This window comes from Embiotoca jacksoni, unplaced genomic scaffold (assembly GCF_022577435.1).
Source record: "Embiotoca jacksoni isolate LCO1_2020_lvr unplaced genomic scaffold, fEmbJac1.0.p SCAF_20, whole genome shotgun sequence".
Classification (NCBI taxonomy): Eukaryota; Metazoa; Chordata; class Actinopteri; family Embiotocidae; genus Embiotoca; species Embiotoca jacksoni.
Window position 1 is genome coordinate 3,092,018 of NW_027185341.1, and position 22,096 is coordinate 3,114,113.

The 22,096-nt window shown below is 43.0% G+C and overlaps 1 protein-coding gene across 1 annotated transcript in view; it reads left to right on the forward strand.

Annotated features, from left to right (window-relative positions):
* Window positions 1-22,096, forward strand: part of lrp2b (low density lipoprotein receptor-related protein 2b) — a 37,937-nt gene that overhangs the window by 9,685 nt on the left and 6,156 nt on the right. Inside the window, exons 21-65 of the mRNA XM_069155586.1 lie at window positions 31-306; window positions 397-639; window positions 747-869; window positions 990-1,106; window positions 1,226-1,603; window positions 1,817-2,065; window positions 2,374-2,582; window positions 2,729-2,913; window positions 3,018-3,246; window positions 3,574-3,751; window positions 3,936-4,067; window positions 4,301-4,467; window positions 4,793-4,936; window positions 5,771-5,880; window positions 6,149-6,326; window positions 6,596-6,809; window positions 7,835-8,071; window positions 8,188-8,379; window positions 8,551-9,023; window positions 9,799-10,246; window positions 10,366-10,531; window positions 10,654-10,812; window positions 10,902-11,191; window positions 11,374-11,577; window positions 11,717-11,959; window positions 12,273-12,398; window positions 12,512-12,631; window positions 12,829-12,960; window positions 13,155-13,356; window positions 13,447-13,742; window positions 14,135-14,651; window positions 14,883-15,038; window positions 15,299-15,469; window positions 15,607-15,830; window positions 15,922-16,099; window positions 16,582-16,778; window positions 16,981-17,226; window positions 17,763-17,891; window positions 18,354-18,473; window positions 18,837-18,953; window positions 19,036-19,152; window positions 19,512-19,649; window positions 20,039-20,161; window positions 20,990-21,118; window positions 21,842-21,973. Of these exons, the coding sequence (XP_069011687.1) occupies window positions 31-306; window positions 397-639; window positions 747-869; window positions 990-1,106; window positions 1,226-1,603; window positions 1,817-2,065; window positions 2,374-2,582; window positions 2,729-2,913; window positions 3,018-3,246; window positions 3,574-3,751; window positions 3,936-4,067; window positions 4,301-4,467; window positions 4,793-4,936; window positions 5,771-5,880; window positions 6,149-6,326; window positions 6,596-6,809; window positions 7,835-8,071; window positions 8,188-8,379; window positions 8,551-9,023; window positions 9,799-10,246; window positions 10,366-10,531; window positions 10,654-10,812; window positions 10,902-11,191; window positions 11,374-11,577; window positions 11,717-11,959; window positions 12,273-12,398; window positions 12,512-12,631; window positions 12,829-12,960; window positions 13,155-13,356; window positions 13,447-13,742; window positions 14,135-14,651; window positions 14,883-15,038; window positions 15,299-15,469; window positions 15,607-15,830; window positions 15,922-16,099; window positions 16,582-16,778; window positions 16,981-17,226; window positions 17,763-17,891; window positions 18,354-18,473; window positions 18,837-18,953; window positions 19,036-19,152; window positions 19,512-19,649; window positions 20,039-20,161; window positions 20,990-21,118; window positions 21,842-21,973 (9,114 nt within the window). The remainder of the gene's footprint in view (window positions 1-30; window positions 307-396; window positions 640-746; window positions 870-989; window positions 1,107-1,225; window positions 1,604-1,816; window positions 2,066-2,373; window positions 2,583-2,728; window positions 2,914-3,017; window positions 3,247-3,573; window positions 3,752-3,935; window positions 4,068-4,300; window positions 4,468-4,792; window positions 4,937-5,770; window positions 5,881-6,148; window positions 6,327-6,595; window positions 6,810-7,834; window positions 8,072-8,187; window positions 8,380-8,550; window positions 9,024-9,798; window positions 10,247-10,365; window positions 10,532-10,653; window positions 10,813-10,901; window positions 11,192-11,373; window positions 11,578-11,716; window positions 11,960-12,272; window positions 12,399-12,511; window positions 12,632-12,828; window positions 12,961-13,154; window positions 13,357-13,446; window positions 13,743-14,134; window positions 14,652-14,882; window positions 15,039-15,298; window positions 15,470-15,606; window positions 15,831-15,921; window positions 16,100-16,581; window positions 16,779-16,980; window positions 17,227-17,762; window positions 17,892-18,353; window positions 18,474-18,836; window positions 18,954-19,035; window positions 19,153-19,511; window positions 19,650-20,038; window positions 20,162-20,989; window positions 21,119-21,841; window positions 21,974-22,096) is intronic.

Below are 22,096 nucleotides of genomic sequence, written 5' to 3' on the forward strand. Positions count from 1 at the left end.
CTCACAGCTTCTTTGTTGTCTTTTCGACAGCCTTCACCAGCCGTTGTAGTGTGTTGTCAAATGGACGCTGCAGCCACTTCTGTTTCCCAACACCGCCCTTCAATCGAGTGTGTGGCTGCCCGTACGGCATGAAGCTTCAGACCAATCAGAGGAACTGCGTCAAGGACGACTCTGTTCCCCCACCTGACAACTGCGGTGACTACGCCTTCGAGTGTGATGAAGGACGTTGTACCCCCAACTCCTACCGCTGTGACGGGACTGTGGATTGCGTAGATAAGACTGATGAGGCCAACTGCACGGATACAGGTGAATGTGTGACAAAATGTGTTTGTTTTTATCAAGTGGCAAAAGGAAATAATACTAACGAGCAAACAATTTGATGACTGTCTTCACCAGGAGCGACCTGCTCTCCACAAGCATTCACGTGCAACAACAAGCACTGCATCCCCTCCTATTGGCGCTGCGATGGCATGGACGACTGTGGAGACAATTCTGATGAAATGAACTGTCCCACTCGTCTCCCTCCTCCCACCTGCGCAGCTGACTACTTCACCTGTGATAACAACAGGTGTGTCTCTAAAATATGGCTGTGTGACGGTGACAATGACTGCGGCGATGGATCGGATGAACACAACTGCAGTAAGTCACTCTATTTTCACACCACTTTTGTATTTTTATGAAATGCTGCACATACAAATGTCATCCTTTAAATCCACCGATAAATGAGCCGTGTCTGTGATTGTCAGATTCAACCATCACTACATGCACTTCTGGATACTTCCTGTGTCCCGACCACCGCTGTATCTACAGCTCCTACGTGTGTGATGGAGACCAGGACTGCTTGGACGGCTCTGATGAGAAAAATTGCGGTGAGAATCTGTAAAGTTTTAGGATACGAAATACACATTTGCCGTAGCACAATAGAGATTTAAAAAAAAAAAAATTTGTTTACTGTTTTTTTTTTTTTTTTTCTTTCTTTCCACTTAAAGAGTTTTCCTGTGGCTCCTATGAGTTTGCCTGTGCCAGCGGGGACCAATGTGTCAGTAAAAGTTATCAATGTGATGGAGTGTTTGACTGCAGGGACCATTCAGATGAACGAGACTGTCGTACGTTAACCACACAGACATGTCAACTGTGCGAATCAGTGATGTTCATGGTTTCACTTTCTGCTGATGGGTTCTTGCAGTTTTAAAAGTAATTTTTCAAATGTCTCCGGCACCTTCAGCCACTCGAGGTCCAGGCCTCTGCCATGACAACGAGTTCCAGTGTCAGAACGACGGTTTCTGCATACCGGACGAGTGGGAGTGTGACGGCCACCCAGACTGTGAGGATGGATCCGATGAACACAACTCGTGCCCAATTGTCACCTGCGGATCCAACTATTTCCAGTGCACCAACAGGAGATGCATCCCGACAAGCTGGTTGTGTGACGGTGACAACGACTGCCAGGACATGAGCGATGAAGAGAACTGCCCCCCCCCTCCATTCAGTTGTCCCTCCGGACAGTGGCAGTGCCCCAGCGACCAGTTGTGCATCGACCTGGACAAGGTGTGCAACGGCCAGAGGGACTGTCCCAACGGAGCCGATGAGTCACCAATCTGCAGTGAGTTTTCATGTATTGTGTCATATATTTAAGCCTCTGTAAAGAGTATTGAAAATGAAAAATGAAAACGATTACGGCAACATCAATTAGTGCAAACGAAGGACAATTTAATGTACGAGAATAAAAAAAGAAACGTTACCTTACAGTACAAAGTAAAGCCAAGTGCCTAATAAATGTACAAAACTTATTCACTGTCACTATACTTTCATGAAGACCAAGATGACTGTGCTCTGAACAACGGCGGCTGCACTGACGGTTGCGTCCAGGGACCGTTTGGGGCCCAGTGCACGTGTCAACCAGGATTTCAGCTCCTCAATGACTCCAAGACCTGTAACGACATCAACGAGTGTCTGATCCCTGGTTTCTGCAGCCAGGAGTGCTTCAACGAGAGAGGAAGTTTCAGGTGCTACTGTTCCGATGGTTACCTCCTTGAGCCTGATGGACGCACCTGCAAAGCTGCAGGTAAGCAACAAGCAGTTCAATATCAATAAAGCTGCATGTAAAAAAATTGTTTCCATACAAAACAAATGAAACCAATAAATTACTTGAATCAAAATCCCTAAATGAAGCTATTACAGGAATTTTAACCAAAGTATAACATAATAAGATAATACAAAGTTATACAGTACAAACAAAGCTGACTACTACTCATTTCCGCAGTTTGCGTGTAATGTTTATATGTGAAATTCTTCTTGGAGCATGAAGCTGTTTACACAAAGACGCTTATGATAAAATGTTGGAAGCAAACATGATATTTTTCTGCCCCTTAGACCCGTCCGCAGCTGTACTTCTGGTTGCCAAGCGTAACCAGATCATCGCCAACCAGATCAACATGAGACCACCTGTGATGCGTCCAGTGATCAGCGGGTCAAGCATTGTGACTGTGGACTTTGACAGCGTGACTTCCAGGATCTACTGGGCTGACGCCTTTCAGAAGAAGATATGGAGTGCCTACCAGAATGGCACCGACAGACGGGAAGTAAGACAAATCTTAGGGCACGTGCATTAAAGCAAGAGAATTTCTCTGGGTAGAAGTTGAACTTTCTTGATGTATAGGAACCCAAACTGTAGCATAAACTGAACTGTGCCATGTTCTCAGTGTTCATTGTGTCTCTCTTGTTGTAGGTGTTCTCCTCTGGTCTGATGGTACCAGAGAGTGTTGCAGTGGACTGGGTGGGTCGGAACCTGTACTGGACCGACTCTGTCATGGAGAACATTGAGGTTTCCACTCTGGACGGTCGCTTTCGGAAGGTCCTCTTAGCCAAAAATGTCACCAGCCCGCGTGGATTGGTTTTAGACCCCCGTGACCAGTAAGGAGACTCTGAACATGGTTTTATTTAGGTGTTTTTTCAGTCTTTAACAAACAGACTTAAGAAATGCTGAATTAACTTTCTATCACTGTCATTCCTCGCAGTACCAACCTGATGTTCTGGTCAGACTGGGGTCAGAACCCAAGGATCGAGAAGGCCAACATGGATGGAGTCGGGAGGCAAGTCATTGTCAGCACTAAGCTCTACTGGCCCAACGGCCTGGCTCTGGACTACACAACACGCAGGGTCTACTTTGCCGACGCTTACCTCAAATATATTGACTACTGTGACTATAATGGCAACAACCGTCATCAGGTCATGGCGAGTGACATGGTAGGTTTAATTTGATCATTTTAAGAGATAAAACTAATTATTATGAATACTAACAAATCATTAAACATTTTTTTATTAAATTATTTCCTACCTCAGAGAGTACTCAGAAGTTAAATGATAGAAATTTAACTGTAAATATAAATATACATTTGGAAAAAGAGGAATATTTCTACCCCTTCCCTCTCATGATTTCCTTTTTAAAAAATACAATTTTAGGGAATTTATTTATTTATTTCACTAGCTCATTTCATTTTGTTTTTCATCTCCTTATTCTCTGTCTTAGTGCATATTTAATCATTCACTTGTTCCCTATTTTCCTCACACCAGGTTCTCCAGCACCCACACGGTATGACCATCTTCGAGGACAACATCTACTGGTCAGAGCGCTACACCAGCAAAGTGATGAGGACGAACAAGTTCCACGGTGGCAACATCACCATTCTGATGAACAATGTGTACCAGCCCATGGGCATAGTCATGAACCATCCCATCAAACAGCCCACAGGTAGCTTCTTAACTAAGAAGAAAAAAAAACCCATCACAACACACAAATCAACTCTTACTGCATGTACAAACTCCCCTGCAGTGGGTTCACCAAATTATTCATTCAGTGTGATAAAGTTAACATTTTGTTGAAGTGGTGAAATGTCATTTTAAATCTGAAGGTGACACTGTTGTTCTGTATTTAGCCACCAACCCATGCGGAGAACACCTGTGCTCCCAGCTGTGCCTGCTGTCCGGCCTGAGACCCAGGTACTACGCCTGCCACTGCCAGTCTGGTTGGAAGCTGGACAACGCTGACAAACGCACCTGCATCAAAGGTTGTTTTTTTTTTTTTTTTTTTTTGTACATCAGCTTAGGGTTTTTTTTGGTTTTTTTTACAGGCACCAGTGTTCACAGAATTCATCTTAAAATGATTTTTAAATCAGTGTCAGTGAATATAAAATTTCTAGTACTGATGGTGATTTTGTGTCTCTGCTATTAATTATAGTCTCTCTTAACGGCCTGGCAGCCTTTTGTGCAAGTACTCATTTATACATCTGTTCTTTTCCAGACGAAACTCCCTTCCTGATGGTGGTGAGGGATTCTGTGATATTAGGGATTCCTCTGGACCCCACTGACCCTTCCAACAATGCCATGGCCCCGGTGTCTGGCGTCAGCCAGGGTCGGGACATTGACTTTGATGACCAGGAGCAGTTTGTCTACTGGGTGCAGAGCTCTGTGAGTGGAGGTCGTAAACTGAAGCAGAGAAGTGACATTATACATGAATTTCCTGATACAAGGATAATTTTTTATTAAACTGTTAGTACAGGTAATTCATTATATTAAACATAAATCGTATTCCATTTTAAGCTTTTAAAGCATCCCTGAACAAAGGTTTGGCTTTGCAATATGTCATGCTTGAGTTGGTTATATCACAGCTTGTAATGGTGATCTAAATTCATATTTTCTTCAGGTTTTTTTTGTTTTTGCTTATTACCTGAGTATGTCCAGTCTTTGAAAGGCTTGTTTTGATGCACAACCTCTTATTTTTCTTTGGCATTAGGGTTCAATTTGGCAGATAAAAACCAGTGGGACCAACAGATCTGAGTTTGCTCCAGCTGCTTTCATGGGCTCACCGTCCGGTCTGGCTTTTGATTGGATCGGCCGGATAATGTATTACACCAATCCCACTGCCAAAACCATCGAAGTAAGCACCTTTTGGTTATTGATTGTTGAATAGCAACAATACATTGCCAGAACTAGCCTCGGATGATAAGGCAAGATAACATTAAACAACATTAAGCAACACTGAACTACATTAAACTACATTAAACAGACACTGGAATTATAATGGGGAACAATTAACACTGATATATATTTACATAAATATATATAAATAATAAAAAAATTTCCCCTCGGGGATTAATAAAGTAAATACCTACCTACCTACCTACATGTTGCACATATAGCACATTCAGTCTTAATTACATTCATTACAGTAATTTGTTGGTCAGATTTGATGTATTTTTTAATTGAGTGTATATTCATGTGCATTTCAAACAGTCCTGTGCAAAAACTTTAGGCCCTTTAAATTCATATCCTCCATAATACTACCATAAAAGAGGTCCTAAATTCAGTCTGCAGCATGACAATGATTCCAGACATACAACCATTAAGAACTTCATTGAAAGGCACAGATGACCTGATACAAAGCTCTAATTTTAACATCATGGAGTCAGTCTGGGATCACATGATAAGACAGTCTGAATCCACAGAAGAACTGTGGCAAGTTCTCCAAGATGCTCTGAAACAACCAAGTGTGGAGAATTAGTGCACTTTTAAAGTTAAACAGAGGTCACAACTAATATCCAGTTTTAATTTAGATTTCTCTGCTTGCATCTAAACTAAAACATTTGCACAGTACTGTGTTTTACCATGGAGTGTTTTTCATCTAAGTTGCCTTTTTGCCCTGTTTTGTTTATCCCTTAATTTTTGTTTGAGTTTTGTGCAAGTATATCAACAACACTATACATTCACTCAGGTTATCCGTGTAGATGGAACCGAGAATTATAGGAAGACCGTCATCACCTCAACTGGCAAACCAACGGGAACAGGAGAGCCTAATGGAATCGCCCTGGATCCAGGCAGAGGGTAAAGCATCTGTTCATTGAACGAACAACCCTGTAGAATGAACTATCTTTTATGAATTCATTAGCATGGACAAAATAATAAAAGCAACAAATAAGTGTCTGTTTCTGTGCGTGAAATGACTAAATATATTAGATGTTCGTATTCTGTTTTTCTGTGTTTTTGATGGCATATTTTGATATTTGATCCACATTTGAGGACTGACTCATTTGTTCTGCCATATCTAAAAGTTATTCAGCTGTTTCTCATATTAACACTTTTCCCTCCACAGGAAGTTATTTTGGACAGACAAGGGGTCAGACAACGGAGTTCCTCCAAAGGTTGGCAGCGCAGACATGGATGGAGGAAACCTCAGCAACCTCTACACAGGCAACCTGGCTAACATCGGCTTTATCACTGCCGACATCTCTGCCAGCAAACTGTACTGGGGTGTTTCTGGCTCAGGGGTGGTATGTACAGAATACCTTCTCAACATGTGGACTATGATAGAAAAATGTAGTCAGTTACTTCACATTTTGAGGATTTAAATGTTCAACTGAGATTACTGACCTTTTCATTTGTGAGAAATACTCACTGTCACACTGTCAGTAAGTATTATGAACCTCAGTGATCTGTTGTTATTTTGCTTGTAGTTTTGTTATCGTGTTCAAAAGTTAAGGGTCTTTTGAACTATTTTCACTGAACTCTTCCACTTTGCTCTCCTGCCTTGTTCGCCCAGATCGAGAGCGGCACCATGGATGGCGTAACCCGGGTGACGGTGGTCAGAGGCCTGTCCCATCCATGGGGTCTGACAGTCCACCAGAACTACCTCTACTACACTGACCTGGACTATGAGGTCATCGAGAGGGTGGACAAGAACACTGGGTCCGACATGGTGGTGATGAGGAGCGGCATGTCTGGCCTGCGTGCTCTCAAAGTGCACGCCAGAGACAGTACGTGGATTCAATGTTCTTTTTAATTCAATCCAGAGGTGTCTGTCCTTCAGCTCGTTGATGTTTTCATCCAGAGTATTACATAAGTGCTGGCAGTGAGTGGGACTTTAGTGTCCTTCTCAAGGACAGCACACAGCAGGATTGAGTACTACTTTTATTTCATCCTCTGAATGTAGCTTTTGTGTCGATAAGGACTTTTACCATTGTGCTATTCTTTGTTTTTAATCACAATAAGTAAATAGTATTCTATTGTTAAAAATAGAGAGATTTTTCTCATGTGATGTTGGTTTTTATCAAAAAGTAACTGGACTTCTGTGGTTTCTTGAACACATTTTGCGTCTTATACAAAAGGCTTTTCTTCACTTCTTTTTGTGTGATTTCATCTTTGTGTTCGGACTACATAGAAAAAAAAAATTCTAAAATTATACTAGTGATAAACTTTATTTATATAGTTTTACTGACAGTTCAAGTTTGTATCGCGATAAGATAAGTCAAAATGGCATCAAAATACAAAAATAAAACCATAAAATGATTTGTTTTTCAAAGGGTCTCTTAATGGCTTTGGGGTTGAGACCGCAACCATGAGCTGGATTTTGCTGTCTCACTTTCTGTCATCTCTCTGCTGTAAAGAAAATATTTACAAAAAATAAATAATTAGTAAGACACGGAGATGTGACAACAAATACTGTCACCTTTTTGTTACAGTGTAGATCCTCGAAAGAAGAGGCAAACAATCATTTCAGGATCTCAGGGAGTGAGATTGAATTATTTGAGCAAATCTTTTGAAAAATAATCCCAAGATTTATTTAGAAAAAGATGTTCCCTTATTGAAGCTGTAAGTCAGAGATTCTGCACCTCACAAAATATATTCTATGGCGTTTGTCAAATGTTTTTAATGTGAGGAGAAAACTTTTTATTTCTGTTGTTCATTTGAATGTTGTTCCATTGCCCAGTTGCATGACAGTAATATATGTTCATATGATCCAGTACTGCTTACCTCCACCACTCTGTTTCTCCCGCCTCAGACTCAGCAGGGACCACCAACGCCTGCAGTGCCAACAACGGGGGCTGTCCGCATCTCTGTCTGCCCAAACCAAACAGTCAGAAGACCTGTGCCTGCACCACAGGATTTATCCCATCTCAAGACGGCTCTCGCTGTGAGCAGTATGAATCTTACGCCATCATCTCCACTGCAAAGTATATCCGAGGCTTCCACATAAACAGCTTGGACCACTCTGAGGCGATGGTGCCTGTTGGAGGAAGTATGTTGGCTTTGTATTGTTTTGTTTAGCCATTTTTGCAAATAATATAGCTTTTTCATTGACTATAAATACCAACTTTCCACTAACCACAGGAGGCCCCTGTTTTTATTTTTCAGCATCCTACTCCATTAAGGACAAGCTGGACCTCCATATTGAATCCAGCTTTTTATACTGGACTGAGAACGGCACGTCCAGCTTGTACATGGGCATCTTCAGGGCCCAAACGAATGGAGGGCATTACAGCAGTGTCGTCGATACGGGCATTGGAAGAGGAGGCATCCACGGTCTAGCTGTAGACTGGATTGCAGGTATAAAGCCGCTCGGCCATTTAAACATCCTTTCATTCATCCATTGTCTTCACAAAGAAGCTCTGGGAAAATAGCAAACATTAACTAAACTTTTTATGAAAAATGTTCAGCATCAATGATTCATATATATAACCCTTCTCTTCTTTCACATTTCTCCGCTCCCTTTCTAAGGTAACTTGTACTTCACCAATGCATTTGACAGCGAGACCTTCCTGGAGGTGCTGGCCATCAACACCACCTTCCGAATGGTTCTCCTCAAGTCCTCCTTTGACCGGCCCCGTGACCTGGCAGTCAGCCCCAAGCTTCGCTACCTCTTCTGGACGGATGGTGGCCAAACACCCAAGATTGAACGAGCCCTGCTGGATGGCACAAACCGCACCGTGTTGGCATCAGAGAGCCTGGCGTCTCCTCGTGGCCTCACAGTTGATTACACCAATGACTTCCTCTACTGGACCGATGATGTTCTTGATATGGTCTCCCGCATGGCCGTAGACGGCACACAGAGGCAGATTATCCGCTATGGGAGCCGGTATCCATCTCCAACAGGAATGGCTATATTTGGAAACTACATGCTGTGGGTGGATAAAAAGCTCAGGAAGCTCTTCAAGGCCAGCAAGGACCCAGCTAATACCGACCAGCCTGAGGTGACAGTTAAACACACGCAGTTTTACTGTTCAGGGTGATGCTGTTTGGCCATTTTTCACTGAAATAACTAAATCATGTTTATTACTTACTTCATTTTAGTGGTGAAATATATATTACAAGGATTCTAGTTCATTTTTGTCAAAACTTTCCTCCTGCCATAACCACATTTAAATGAATACTGGAAGCTACTGATTTACTAAAGGTTTGCGTGTGTAAAATCACGTTTACACTCCACGTCACAAATGTTCAAGCTGATCTACTAACGACGTGCAGTGAGGATTCCCGTCTTTCAAATGTGCAATTTAACACAAGTTGTCCATTTTGTGTGTTTGACAGTTGATGACTCATTTGTTTGTTGACTAATTTAATTGTTTCATCTCTGATCTAATATGCTCATGGCAAAGTGACTTATGTCAAAACCACTGTTCTGTCCATTTAGAAAATAATGTTTGCGTGGGAACAGAAAACCCCTCCACTGATTGCTCCACTAAAACTGAGCAATCATTATCAATACGCCGCAGTAGCAGTATTGTTGACACAGTGGCAGTTAACAATGGGAAACTTGATATGGGTTAGGAATAACATGGGTCAATGCGGGTGGTTAGCATCAATAATGTTTTCGTAGTTGTGTCCAGAGAATAATTTTAAGCGAACAACAAGCAACAGATTGACTGAATTGTTTCTTGTGATAGTGGTGGACGATTAATGGTTCTGCTTTAAAATGAGCTACGCCTATGTCACTAAATAACAACAACAATTTTCTGACTGTATCAGGTAATCCGAGACAATCTTGATGGGCCGATGGATGTCACCATCTTTGATGCTCACGTCCAGCCTACATCTGCCAACCAGGTCGGCTTTAACCCATGCCAGGAGGACAATGGACGCTGCCAGCAGCTCTGCTTTGCCATTTTCGAGCAGGATAAACCTAAATGTGGTTGTGCACATGGGTCACTCCTTAGTAACGGAGTAACATGTGGTTACGGTCTTGACGAATTTCTGGTCTTCACCACAGACTTCACACTGAATAGCATGAGGTTAGACCCAGCGGATCACAGCACTCCCTATCCAACACAGAACTTGGGATACACTTTAATGGCGTTGGATTACGACTTTGAGGATAAGCGAATTTTCTTCACCCAGTACAAGGGGATAGGTCAGAGCATTATTGGCTTTTTAACCACAACAGCCATCAACATCTCGCCTGTTATTATTGCCGCTGGTGAGTTTAGCATCAATTGTCACTTTTCACATTCACCTTGTTTCATTCCCTCATTTCCTTTATGATCTAATCTCTGTTTTTCACTTCATTTAATATCCTCTCCTCTATATCCTGCTCAGATTTGGACAATCCAGAGGGACTGGCGTATGATTGGGTCAACAAGCGTCTCTACTTTACCGACTCCTACAGGCGTAATGTCCAGTCGATTGGGGTGAATGGGATGAACCGCTCAATCGTCGCCCATGCAAACCGCCCCAGGGGCATCATTGTTGATCCATGCTACGGGTAAAATCAGCAAACCCTCATTTCATAAGCAAACGTCTTATCGATTAGAGATGTTTTTTAAGAAATGATAATGAATTCAGCACAGCCCCTTCTCTCTTTTCTTATGGGTATCTCTTCATCAGGTACCTGTACTGGACTGACTGGGGGGCTCCAGCTAAGATTGAGAGGGCCACGCTCGGTGGAAACTTCCGGACCGCCATCATCAACAGCAGCCTGACAACACCGAATGGCCTGTCTCTGGACTATGAGGAGAGGATGCTCTACTGGGCCGACGCCTCACTGTATGTCCACTTTTTCCCCTGTTCTATATTAAAAACTATTTGAGGGCTTTTGCTGCAATTGTTTTTGTTTGTTTCATTTCTTTCTGCAGAGACAAGATTGAGCGAGCCACTCTGACCGGTCAGAACCGACAAGTGATCGTGCAGGGGGTCCAGTACCCGTACGCCATGACCGTCTTCCAGCAGGACATCTTCTGGACAGACTGGACCGAGAGAAGCGTCTTTAGGGCTGGGAAGAACGACGGCTCTGGCTTCACTGTGATAGCCCAGGACCTGCAATTCCGACCGAATGACATCCACGTTTATGCTGGATCTAAGCAGGAGAGTTGCACCAGCTCCTGTCAGCAGTTCAACGGTGGCTGCAGTCATGTCTGTGTTCCTGGTAAGAGCAGAATCGTATTTGCATTGCAACTAAAAAGGCACTGAATCCTTCCAATATTCCACTAAAGTTATACAGCAGCCACACAAAGAGACAGACTCTACTTCTAATTAAGAAGACAAAATTATCTCTGTTCCCTCCGGTTCTTCTGCATTCTTAAACTCACCTGATAATCTCCTCTGCAGGTCCAGTGGGCCCAGAGTGCCAGTGTCCTCATCAGGGGGAGTGGTTCTTGGCCAACAACGGCAAAGATTGCATTAAAGATACAGGGAAACGTTGTACGCCAGATCAGTTCACCTGTCTGAATGGTAACTGTATCTCACCCCGCTGGAAGTGTGACGGCGACAATGACTGCTTGGATAACTCTGATGAGCTCGAAAGAGTGTGCGGTAAGAAATTAGTTTATTAGTGAATAGCAAACATTTCAAACCTTTAATTTCCTGCTCATGGTTTGTAACGTTGTTAACACAAGAAGGCAACTTATTCTACTGTGAGACTACAACTGTAGCTTCCTCTCACCCTCCTCAGCCTTCCATACCTGCTCAGCCATTGACTTCACCTGCGACAACGGGCGCTGCGTCCCACTGAGCTACGTCTGTGACTACACAGATGACTGCGGTGACAGCAGTGATGAGCGCGGCTGCCCTTTCCCCACCTGCAACCCTGCCACTGAGTTCACCTGCGCTAACGGACGCTGCATCAGCGCCTCCTTCGTCTGTGACGGCCACAACGACTGCAGAGACAACGCTACATCTGATGAGATCAACTGCCGTGAGTGAAGATGATGTCGATCAAGTTCATTCACTGATGGATTAATCATGATGGATAATGAGATATTTACTACACATAGATTATAAAAAACGTTTTAAAGTCCTCCTGACTGTGGTTCCTCAGTATGATTAACCATCTCCTCTTCCTCAGTAACTAAAGTTGAAGCTAGTCATTGTTCAGTGCCCCAGTGTTGTGGTTGTTCTAGACACCTAAATGTATCGTATGCTGCTAAAAAAGAGACATGTTTGTAGTATCAAAGGTCTGTTGCTGACCTGTTGTGTATAATTTTGTCACCCTTGTTGATTCTCTCCAGCTGACCGCACGTGTCCTGCTGGCCAGGTCAAATGTGATGGCACCAACATCTGCATCTACCCTGAAAACCTCTGTGATGGCTACAACAACTGTGGAGACAACAGCGACGAGAATCCTCTCTTCTGCGGTAAGGAAAAGACACAGAGACACGCTTATGCTTTATGAAAACCTTTACCACCTATAAAGCTCATGGTTTACCAGCTGGTATGCAACTTTTTTTTGCACGTGGCTGCATTGCAGTGGGTCGTACGTGCTCTCCGAATCAGTTCCACTGTGATGCTGGAAAGTGTATCCCTCAGTCTTGGGTGTGTGACTCCATGAGAGACTGCATTGATGGGACAGACGAACCTCCCTCATGTGGTGAGTTCTCTTCTCAGGTACAACTTAATTCAAAGAACCGGTTTGTGATTGAAGGATTTCAAACTTCTACAATTGTTGTTACCAGCCATTTAGATTTTTTTGTTTGTTTAATGACCCAAGCCGTTGCATTTAGAAGTCACATTTACAGTATATACAGTAACTCAACAAATGATTTCTTTTTGTTTGTTCTCATGCAGAAGATCAAATCAGAACATGCAACCCATCCCAGTTCACTTGTACCAACGGGAACTGCATCCTTCAGTCTCTGGTCTGTGATGGCAACAATGACTGCTGGGACAACAGTGACGAGGCTCCAGAGCTGCAGTGTGGTGAGACAGCAGTCAGACATTTAGTTATTACACTGATATTTAGTTTATGTGATGTGTTAAAGGCTTGAAAAGTAGACGATGTTGGAGCTGGGTTTTTTTCTCCGCTCTGTCCCATTTTGCGTTTTGGAGTTGATAAAAAAAATCTGTACAGCTAATTGTGTTGATATATTCAACCCTTTCTGTGTCTCCTGTAGGCCAACGCACCTGCAGTTCCAACCAGTTCACCTGTACAACCTGGTACCCCGGCCACCCTCGCTGTGTGCCTTTAACTTTTGTGTGTGATGGGGATAAAGACTGCGCCAATGCGGCTGACGAGCTCCAGAACTGTCCCAACCGGACCTGCCATATGAACGAGTTTGCTTGCTCCAACGGGCTCTGCATCCTCATCCCTTTCCAGTAAATATAAAATGTTTGTTGTGAGTGAATAGAAGCAGAGATTTGTTTACCACTCTTGTCAGTGAGTAATAAATCACTCCTCTCCCCCAGCTGCGACCGTGTGAACGACTGCGGAGACGGCAGCGACGAGCGGGGCTGCACTTATGACACATGCAGCAGCAACCAGTTCACCTGCGGTAACGGAGCCTGCATCCTCTCCTCCTTCACCTGCGACGGCGACAACGACTGTATGGATGGTTCAGATGAGGCAGACAGCGTGTGCGTCACGCCTCATCCCACCTGCGCTCCTCAGCAGTACATGTGCAATTCAGGGGAGTGCGTCGAGCTCATTAAAGTGTGCAACAGACAGAAGGACTGCCAGGACAACAGCGATGAAAAAGGCTGCGGTGAGAGACACAGAAAAGTGATATTATGTCACACTCTTGATCTCAGTTATGATTTATGAATCATATCTGCCTGTCAAACCCAATCAGAGAGGATATTTGGATTCAAAAACTCTCAGAAAGATAGATTTGTATTTTTTTTTACTCCAGTGGAGACCGACACAAATGTGTCATTCCAACGAATATACATCTTCAGAACATCATTGACAATGCTAAAAGTGTATGTTCTAAATTTTCTGGAAATGCTGTGTTTCCACTCATTTATTTGTACTCTTAATGATAAATATATAACTGTTCACACAAGTGTTTAAATATGAGAAAATATAGTACCCACATTTCCGCGACAACTACTATGTCAAACCCTCTTCTCTCCACTTCTCCCTCACTCTGTTTAGGAGTCAACGAGTGTCTCAGCCCGTCGGTCCATAAATGTGCCCAACTCTGCACTGACACCCTCACCGGCTATTACTGCTCCTGCCACCCAGGCTACCAACTCATGCCAGATGGCAAAGCCTGCGAGGACCTCAACGAGTGTGTCAGCACTCCCGCCGTCTGCAGCCAGATCTGCGAGAACACTGTCGGCTCGTACCACTGCAAATGCGCCCCCGGGTACATCCGTGAGGCGGATGGACGCACCTGTCGTCAAAACAGCGGCATCGACCCGTACCTGTTGTACAGTAATCGCTACTACATCCGTAATTTGACCACCGACGGGTCACATTTGAGTATAGTCCTGCAGGGGCTGTCCAACGTGGTGGCGTTAGATTTCGACCACAATGAGAAGAGGCTGTATTGGCTGGATGCAGGGGCCCGGAAGATTGAGAGGATGCGTTTTGATGGGAGCGACAGGGAGACGCTGGCGGATGAAGATGTAATAGGAGTTGAAGGCCTGGCTCTGGACTGGGTCGGCAGGTGCGTAAGATGGGAGGAAGCTCATAATGTGTCTTAATTAGTCTTAAATAATAAATATTTCATTTTTTGCTGTTAAGTAGTTTATTAAACAACCTATTTTAAATTTGTAGGAGATGTTTATCTCTATAAGTAATATATTTTTGTTTTCTGTTGTTATGAGTCAAATCAATGTAGCTGATGAAAGCTTGACTGCGAGGAGGTCAGTGAGAGTTTTATGTGTCTCTCCTGCAGGAAGGTGTACTGGGTGGATGGTTATTACGGCTCAGTTCATGTGATGGAGCTGGATGGGCGTTACCAAAAGAGGCTGCTTTCAGGGGATTTCACAGATGGAAATAACACCTATGTTATCAGCCGACCTCGTGCCGTGGCTGTCAACCCTAAATATGGGTACGCACACACACACAAACACACACACACACACACACACAAACAGATCTAGTTAGGCCCAAGGATAACCAAGGTAATAAGGTGCCTCCAGAAATACAATATCTGGCATTGCTAGCTAATAATTACTAAACTATATTACTAGTTTACTTTTTAGTGAAGATTCATTATTGGTAATTATCCGCCTCAATTGTCTCCTAATCCTTTGTTTGGATTTTTCCTTTTCCCTCCTGTTTCCTCCTTTCATGCCCTCTTTTTCCCAGATGGCTGTACTGGACCGACTGGGGTGACACAGCGTATGTCGGCAGAGTTGGCATGGATGGAAAAAATGTCAGTGCCATTATCACAACCAAGCTGGAGTGGCCTAATGCTCTGACCATAGACTACACCACCAACAAGATCTTCTTTGCTGATTCCCATCTGAACTTTTTGGAGTGAGTTTAGAGACTCAGACACAAGTCCATATTAATTATACTTAATTATTCCTCTGAATTATCTATGCCCACATTTCTGTTTATGGCAGCACCAGTGAAATACCTACAATATGTACTAACCTTCCTAAGTATCTCAGCTTTGCAGACATGGACGGGCAGAACCGACACCGGGCCATTGCTGGCACACTTCCCCATGTATTTGCAGTTACCCTGTTTGAGGACTGGGTCTACTGGACAGACTGGAACACACACACTGTGGAGAAAGCCCACAAGTACACTGGCGAGCAGCGCACAGTCATGGGCAACAACACACACCGGCCCTTTGACATTCACGTGTACCACCCCTACAGGCAGCCTCGAAGTATGTAAATGACAACTGTTTTTATTCCTAATGTCTCAATAGACTGCAGCAAATATGTTATTTTTTATGAATTTATCTCATTTATCTCTAGGTGAAAACCCGTGCACGTCCCATCACCTGACCTGCAGTCATTTGTGTCTGATCGCGCCTGGTGGGCAGCGAGCTACCTGCGAGTGTCCAGATCACTTCATCGGTTTGTCTGTGGGCTTCAAGATCCAGTGTGTCGCTGACTGCTCCAGCACCCAGTTCCGCTGTGGGGACAATGAGAAGTTAGTCTGATAGAAAATCATTTGTATTTCCATTTCATCGTTTTCACAACTCCGATCATCCACTAATTGTATGAGATTACACTTGAAATGAGGACTGTTTGCTGGAAGGGCAGAATCAGTGTTGGTACATTTGTAAGAAAACAGGAAACAGATGGTGATTCATGTTTAGGTTATATTTAGTTTTATTTTTCAGATTAACAATTCACCAATTCACACATTTAGTGTCTGTCACTAATATTTTTTGCAAAACTTAATGACTAATCTTAATCTTAATAACTATAAAACTGAATCATATGAAACAGATGATAAAAGCAGGCAAGTAAAAAGTAAAAATGATTAAAAAAAATACATTGAATCATGAAAGACGATTGTTGGGAATCAAGCTTAAGATGCAAAGAAATGGAAGGTAAATTATAAAAACTTTTGCTATTTTTCATTTATAAGTTATAATAAACCCTTTTTGTACTTCCTCCTGTCTTTAGGTGTGTTCCTATATGGTGGAAGTGTGACGGCCAGTCAGACTGCGGTGACGGCTCTGATGAGCCTCAGACCTGCCCGCCCCGTATTTGCCCCGTTGGCCAGTTCCAGTGTCAAGACGGCAACTGTACATACCCCGGCTTCATCTGCGACACCCACGGAGACTGCCCTGACAGCTCCGACGAGGACGCTGCTCTCTGCAGTAAGACAATAAACACACTTACTACAATTAAACCGGAAGCTGAAATTTGAATGATTCAGTTTGAACCTCAGAATTTTGGGAATAGCTTGTTTTACACTGGTCTGGTAAGACTGTTTTCTGGTAAAAATTCAGGCCAATTTGCGGACAGAGGGTTCAGTTTGAAATTTGCTCCGATTCTTAAACCTGTTTTGTGTCCTTGTAGGTGACCACCGATGCCAGGAAAACCAGTTCCAGTGTAAAAACAAGAATTGCATCCCGGTGTCGTGGCACTGCGACGGAGTAAATGACTGCTCGGACGGCAGCGATGAGGACGCGGAGACTTGTTCCCAGAGGACGTGCCGACCGGGACAATTCCAGTGCGCTAATGGCCGCTGTCTGCCCCAAAGCTACGTGTGTGACGCCCAGGACGACTGTGGAGATGGATCTGATGAGCCATTTGAAACCTGCAGTAAGTGGGAGAGGAGGAAATGGCAGCTTATGAGAAAACTAGGGAGATACAGGAACATTATATGATATATAAAGTTAAACTTGTGACCATATCCACACCGGTGAGCCAGTAGTGGTATGACGTCATGTTCAGTGGCTGTGGCAGGAATTACACACAAATAGACACTGCAAGAATTGATTACTGCGGTTCAGTGGGGCAAAACAACTTGACAGTTTAATCAAGCATAGATTTATCTGTTTTTCAGTGCTGTATAATCATTGTAGACTCAGCCATGTCCCAAGAGTAATCAGTGAATTGATAATGTTGTATTGAACGTACTGTGGATTTTTCTAAATTTAAATGGCAGAGTATTTGTCCCTTCCCCTCTCACCCTCTACCTTCTGCTCCTCATCACTGTCTATTTGCTTTGTCTAATTTCTGTCTTCCTCATTATCATCCACTATGTTCCTGTTACCGTGTGACATTTTGTTTATTTTCTGTCTCCCCTCTTTCCTCACATCTCCTGCCTAACGTCTCTCCTGTCTTTCCCGCTCCAGTGGGTCCAGACTACAAGTGCGACAAGGAGACCGAGTTTTCCTGCAAGACAAACTACCGCTGTATTCCTCAGTGGGCCCGCTGTGACGGCTCTAATGACTGCATCGACAACAGCGATGAGCAAGGCTGTGGTCAGTGCCTGTGTGTCAGCAGATGTGTTATTTTGTGAAGGCAGGGCTGCAATAAATACTGCACTAAATCCACATCCAATTTAATCCAAGTCTTTTGAAGGTTAAAGAAAAAACAGGTCCAATACCATATTAGGGAAAAAAAAGCGACTGTGTTTTCTTTGTCTTACAAAATCTTTAATCAGTTTATTGAGAAATGTAGACCTTTGTGCAGTACCCCACCCTTTACGCCACTCTACCTATATCTCTGTGGCGTCACACTTCTGAATTACAGTTTAATGTGTTTCAGATTTTATTAGTGACAATTTTATGAGATTTTGAGAGCAAAAAAAACCTCAAAGTGATTAATAATTAATTTCACTGTTCAGTCTTAGTTTGTTTTAAATCTTAAATACCAGAATGTAGTCACTAGTAATCCGTTTTTTCAGACCACATGTTGAAACACTTTGTTTTTTACTCGAACAGAGGAGGTGACCTGTGAGCCTCTGGGAGATTTCCGTTGTGACAACCACCGCTGCATTCCCATCCGCTGGCAGTGTGATGGCAACAACGACTGTGGCGACGGCTCAGACGAGAGGAACTGCCGTAAGTGTCACTCTATTATTTATAACTCAGTCCATTTCAAAACTATTGCAAACTAGCAAACATTAAAATGAGACCTGCATGTCCACCAGAGTTACAAAATGTTTCTAATTCTTCAGATTTGTGTTTTCATTTGGATAAAAAAAATCGGAACTGTAAAAATGCACGTTTCTTAATGCTAAGCGAACTCCTTATCTGGTTGTAGTTATGCTTTTCATATAGTTATATTCAAGTCTCATACTGTACTATAGGTTTAAATTGTTTTAAAGCACTGTGACTTTGTCTAGTTTGAGGTCATGTGGCTTTTGTAAACAGTGACACCTCAATCTGAACTCATATCTGTATCTCTGTGACTGTGGTCTGTAGAGCCAAGGCCTTGCTCGGAGAGCGAGTTTCGATGTGACAATGAGCAGTGCATCCCTGGAAACTGGGTGTGTGACCATGACAATGACTGCGGGGACAATTCAGATGAGCGAGACTGCGGTGAGCAGACGCTGCACACAAACTCACCTCCTGAAAATATTAGACAACGCTCACACTCGTTAACATCTTGGCTCTCTTCCAGAGTTGCAGACGTGTCGTCCAGGTTCATTCCAGTGTGACTCAGGTCACTGTATCCCCGCTGCTCTGCAGTGTGATGGCCAGCCCGATTGTCAGGACCTGTCAGATGAGACCAGATGTCGTAAGTAAACAACATAAAAACTGATCGCAAACTTCCTGACCCCTACAGTCGTTTAGTGCAGCTTTTGTACGTATTTATAGAAGGTATTTATTCAGGTTTAAAGTCTTCAATGGAATTATGATAAAGGGTAATTCGGGAAAACAGCAAAGCCGTCAGAAAGACTTCTTTTTTTTTTTTTACTTAAATCCGCTTATTCAGAAATGAAATTAAAAGGGAACACCATTCAAAATGTCCATTAAAATAGTTGCAAAATTGCATTCACAACCAGCAGTTTACTACAGCAATTAAATACCACACAAGATAAATTGTCTGTCTGGAAGTGATGTAGAAAAAATCTTTCATTCTCCCAACCTTTCCAGCTACTCGCTTCCCAGGAGGCCGTTGGTGCCCTCAGAGTCAGTTCCAGTGTGCGAACCATCTGTGCGTGAGCCAGAGCTGGGTGTGTGACGGCACTGATGACTGTGGGGACCGCTCGGACGAACAGCTCAGCTTATGCTGTGAGAAACATGTTGTTTAGTATTTGTGTCAAAGTCCTGTGAAGAGTCTGTGTTTGTGTTCTGTCTACATTTCCTTCAGTATAGTCATTAACCTCTTTAACTTTATTAATGAAGATTTCCATGTTGGGAATTTGGGCCATACATTGACAAATACTGATTTTTATCTTTCACGAAATACTGTTTATTGATAAAGAATCATGGCAAAGCCATGCAACTGCTTCTCTTATTAAACCTCCTTGATAATTAAGTAATCCAAGACATACATAGGGGAGGAGAAGATAGTTACAGACTTGGTAAAGTAAGGCAATTAAGACAACCTAAGTAGTCGCTGTGTGTTTTTTAACATGTAAACTGAAAGAGGTCGGTCTCATTTGTGTGTGTTTGACCAGTGAACATCACCTGTGAGATGCCGTCCAGGTTCCGCTGCGCTAACGGCTACTGCATCTACTCCGGCCTCATGTGCAACAAGAAGGACGACTGTGGAGACGGCAGTGACGAGAAAGAAGAACTCTGTATGACTCCCCTACAAACACACACATGCCACAATCTATATAATTAATCAGGACTAAACTAAACAAAAATTAGTTATACAAATCAAAACAGTTCCTGAGAGAGACGTTTGAGCAGGTATACATGTATAAAAACATGGAGCAGAGATGTGGAATGTGGACCAATAGGCAGATATGTGTATGCAGATACGCTGTGCTTCTACATCCAATAAATTATGTTTAGTGTATCGTGCACTACTCTTTTTATTTTAATTAAAAAAAATGTTGCCCTTTTTTCTGTTTAACCATAACCAGATTTATAATAAGTTAAGGCTCAACAAATGCACCACTTATCATTAGGATTTCCAAGCATTTGTCCAAACAACGCTAATGCTCCTGAGCCTTTCTCTCTGAGGGATAAGGATATAGTCTGTTTTATGGAATTATTACACAATCAGCTTAAACATCAATCAGAGCAATTATTTTGAGAGGAGATTAAATAGTTCCATTGAGAGCGGAGGTGGAAATTGGCTAACTCATCCAAATCCTTTTGTTTGTAGGCAGCAGATATGTTGTCAGGTTATGATATACAAGTATATGACTGAAACAGTCCTTGTGTGTACACGTCAGTCTACATGTGCGGGCATATAAGCATCTATATTTATGCTAGTGGGTGTGCAGTGCACTCACAGTCTTTTTTTTTTTATTAGTTGAGTAGTGAAGAGCAACACAGTAGTCACACCTCTGAATTAAATCATAGTGGAAGTGTCCTTTGTGCAGATGGGTTGTTCACCCACTCAACCTTCTCCGCATGTTTGAGTTGATGATTCATTCGGACTGTGTCCTTCACAGGCCGCGAGCCCACACTGCCCCCCTGCACACTGGAAGAGTTGAAATGCACCAACGGGCAGTGCGTGGCCCTGCCGTACGTATGTGACCACAACGACAACTGCGGCGACCGCACAGACGAAATGGGCTGCAGTGAGTGCCACAGCAAAACTCTGTATTCAACTTAACGGCAGGATCCTCCTCTATTGTGAATTTTATGTCTGTTTTCAAATGTTCTGCAGGAAAAGCAGTATGAATGTTTTATCGATGACCATGTGTAAATGTTTGAATATTTGGGGGCATCTTTTAAGGGCATATTCAAACATTTTAAGCAGAGATCTGTTTTGGTTCAGTCATAAAATATATTTCTAGTTGCATGTACACAAATAAGAATGCAGCAAAGCACTACTCACGGCACAAACCTGCATTATCAAAGTTTCTGAAACCAGAATAAAATGTTTACATGCACAACAAAAAACAGATCATGACCAACCACCTGCACATGTAAATGCACCCAATTTCTTTATCATATATAGATATATTTATAATTCGTGAATGCTTTTTTTTTATATAATCTGCATACCCAGAATAACCCAGTTAATCCAAACATTAATCAAGTGACGTTTTTTTTGCTGCTGAACTGCTCTGTCTGCAGATGTAACACTTCACAGCAGAAATGTCCTGTTGTCTGACGTGTTTATGGTCACATTAGGATCAGTGCAGTGAGTTGTTGGGACCAGATTATTATCACTGGATTATTGTCAATATCTGAATTAATCTGCCCGTGCACTGCTGTAAACAAAGCCTCTCATATTGGGCTCGGGACAAGAGCTGTTTTAAATGTCAGAGAACACGCTCCGTGTCGTCTGGCTACAGATTTTGGCCAAGATCGCAACTGTGAGGAGAAGCTGTGCCAGCACGAGTGCACCAACCTGAACGGCACCGGCTTCATCTGTTCCTGCAAGCCCGGATACACTGTCAACCCAGACAGCACCTACAACTGCCTTGGTAAACACACACACACACACACACACACACACACACACACACACACACACACACACACACACACACACACAGACAGATAAACAGGAACACTCGTTAAAGTACTTGTTAAATATCTGGCGAGGA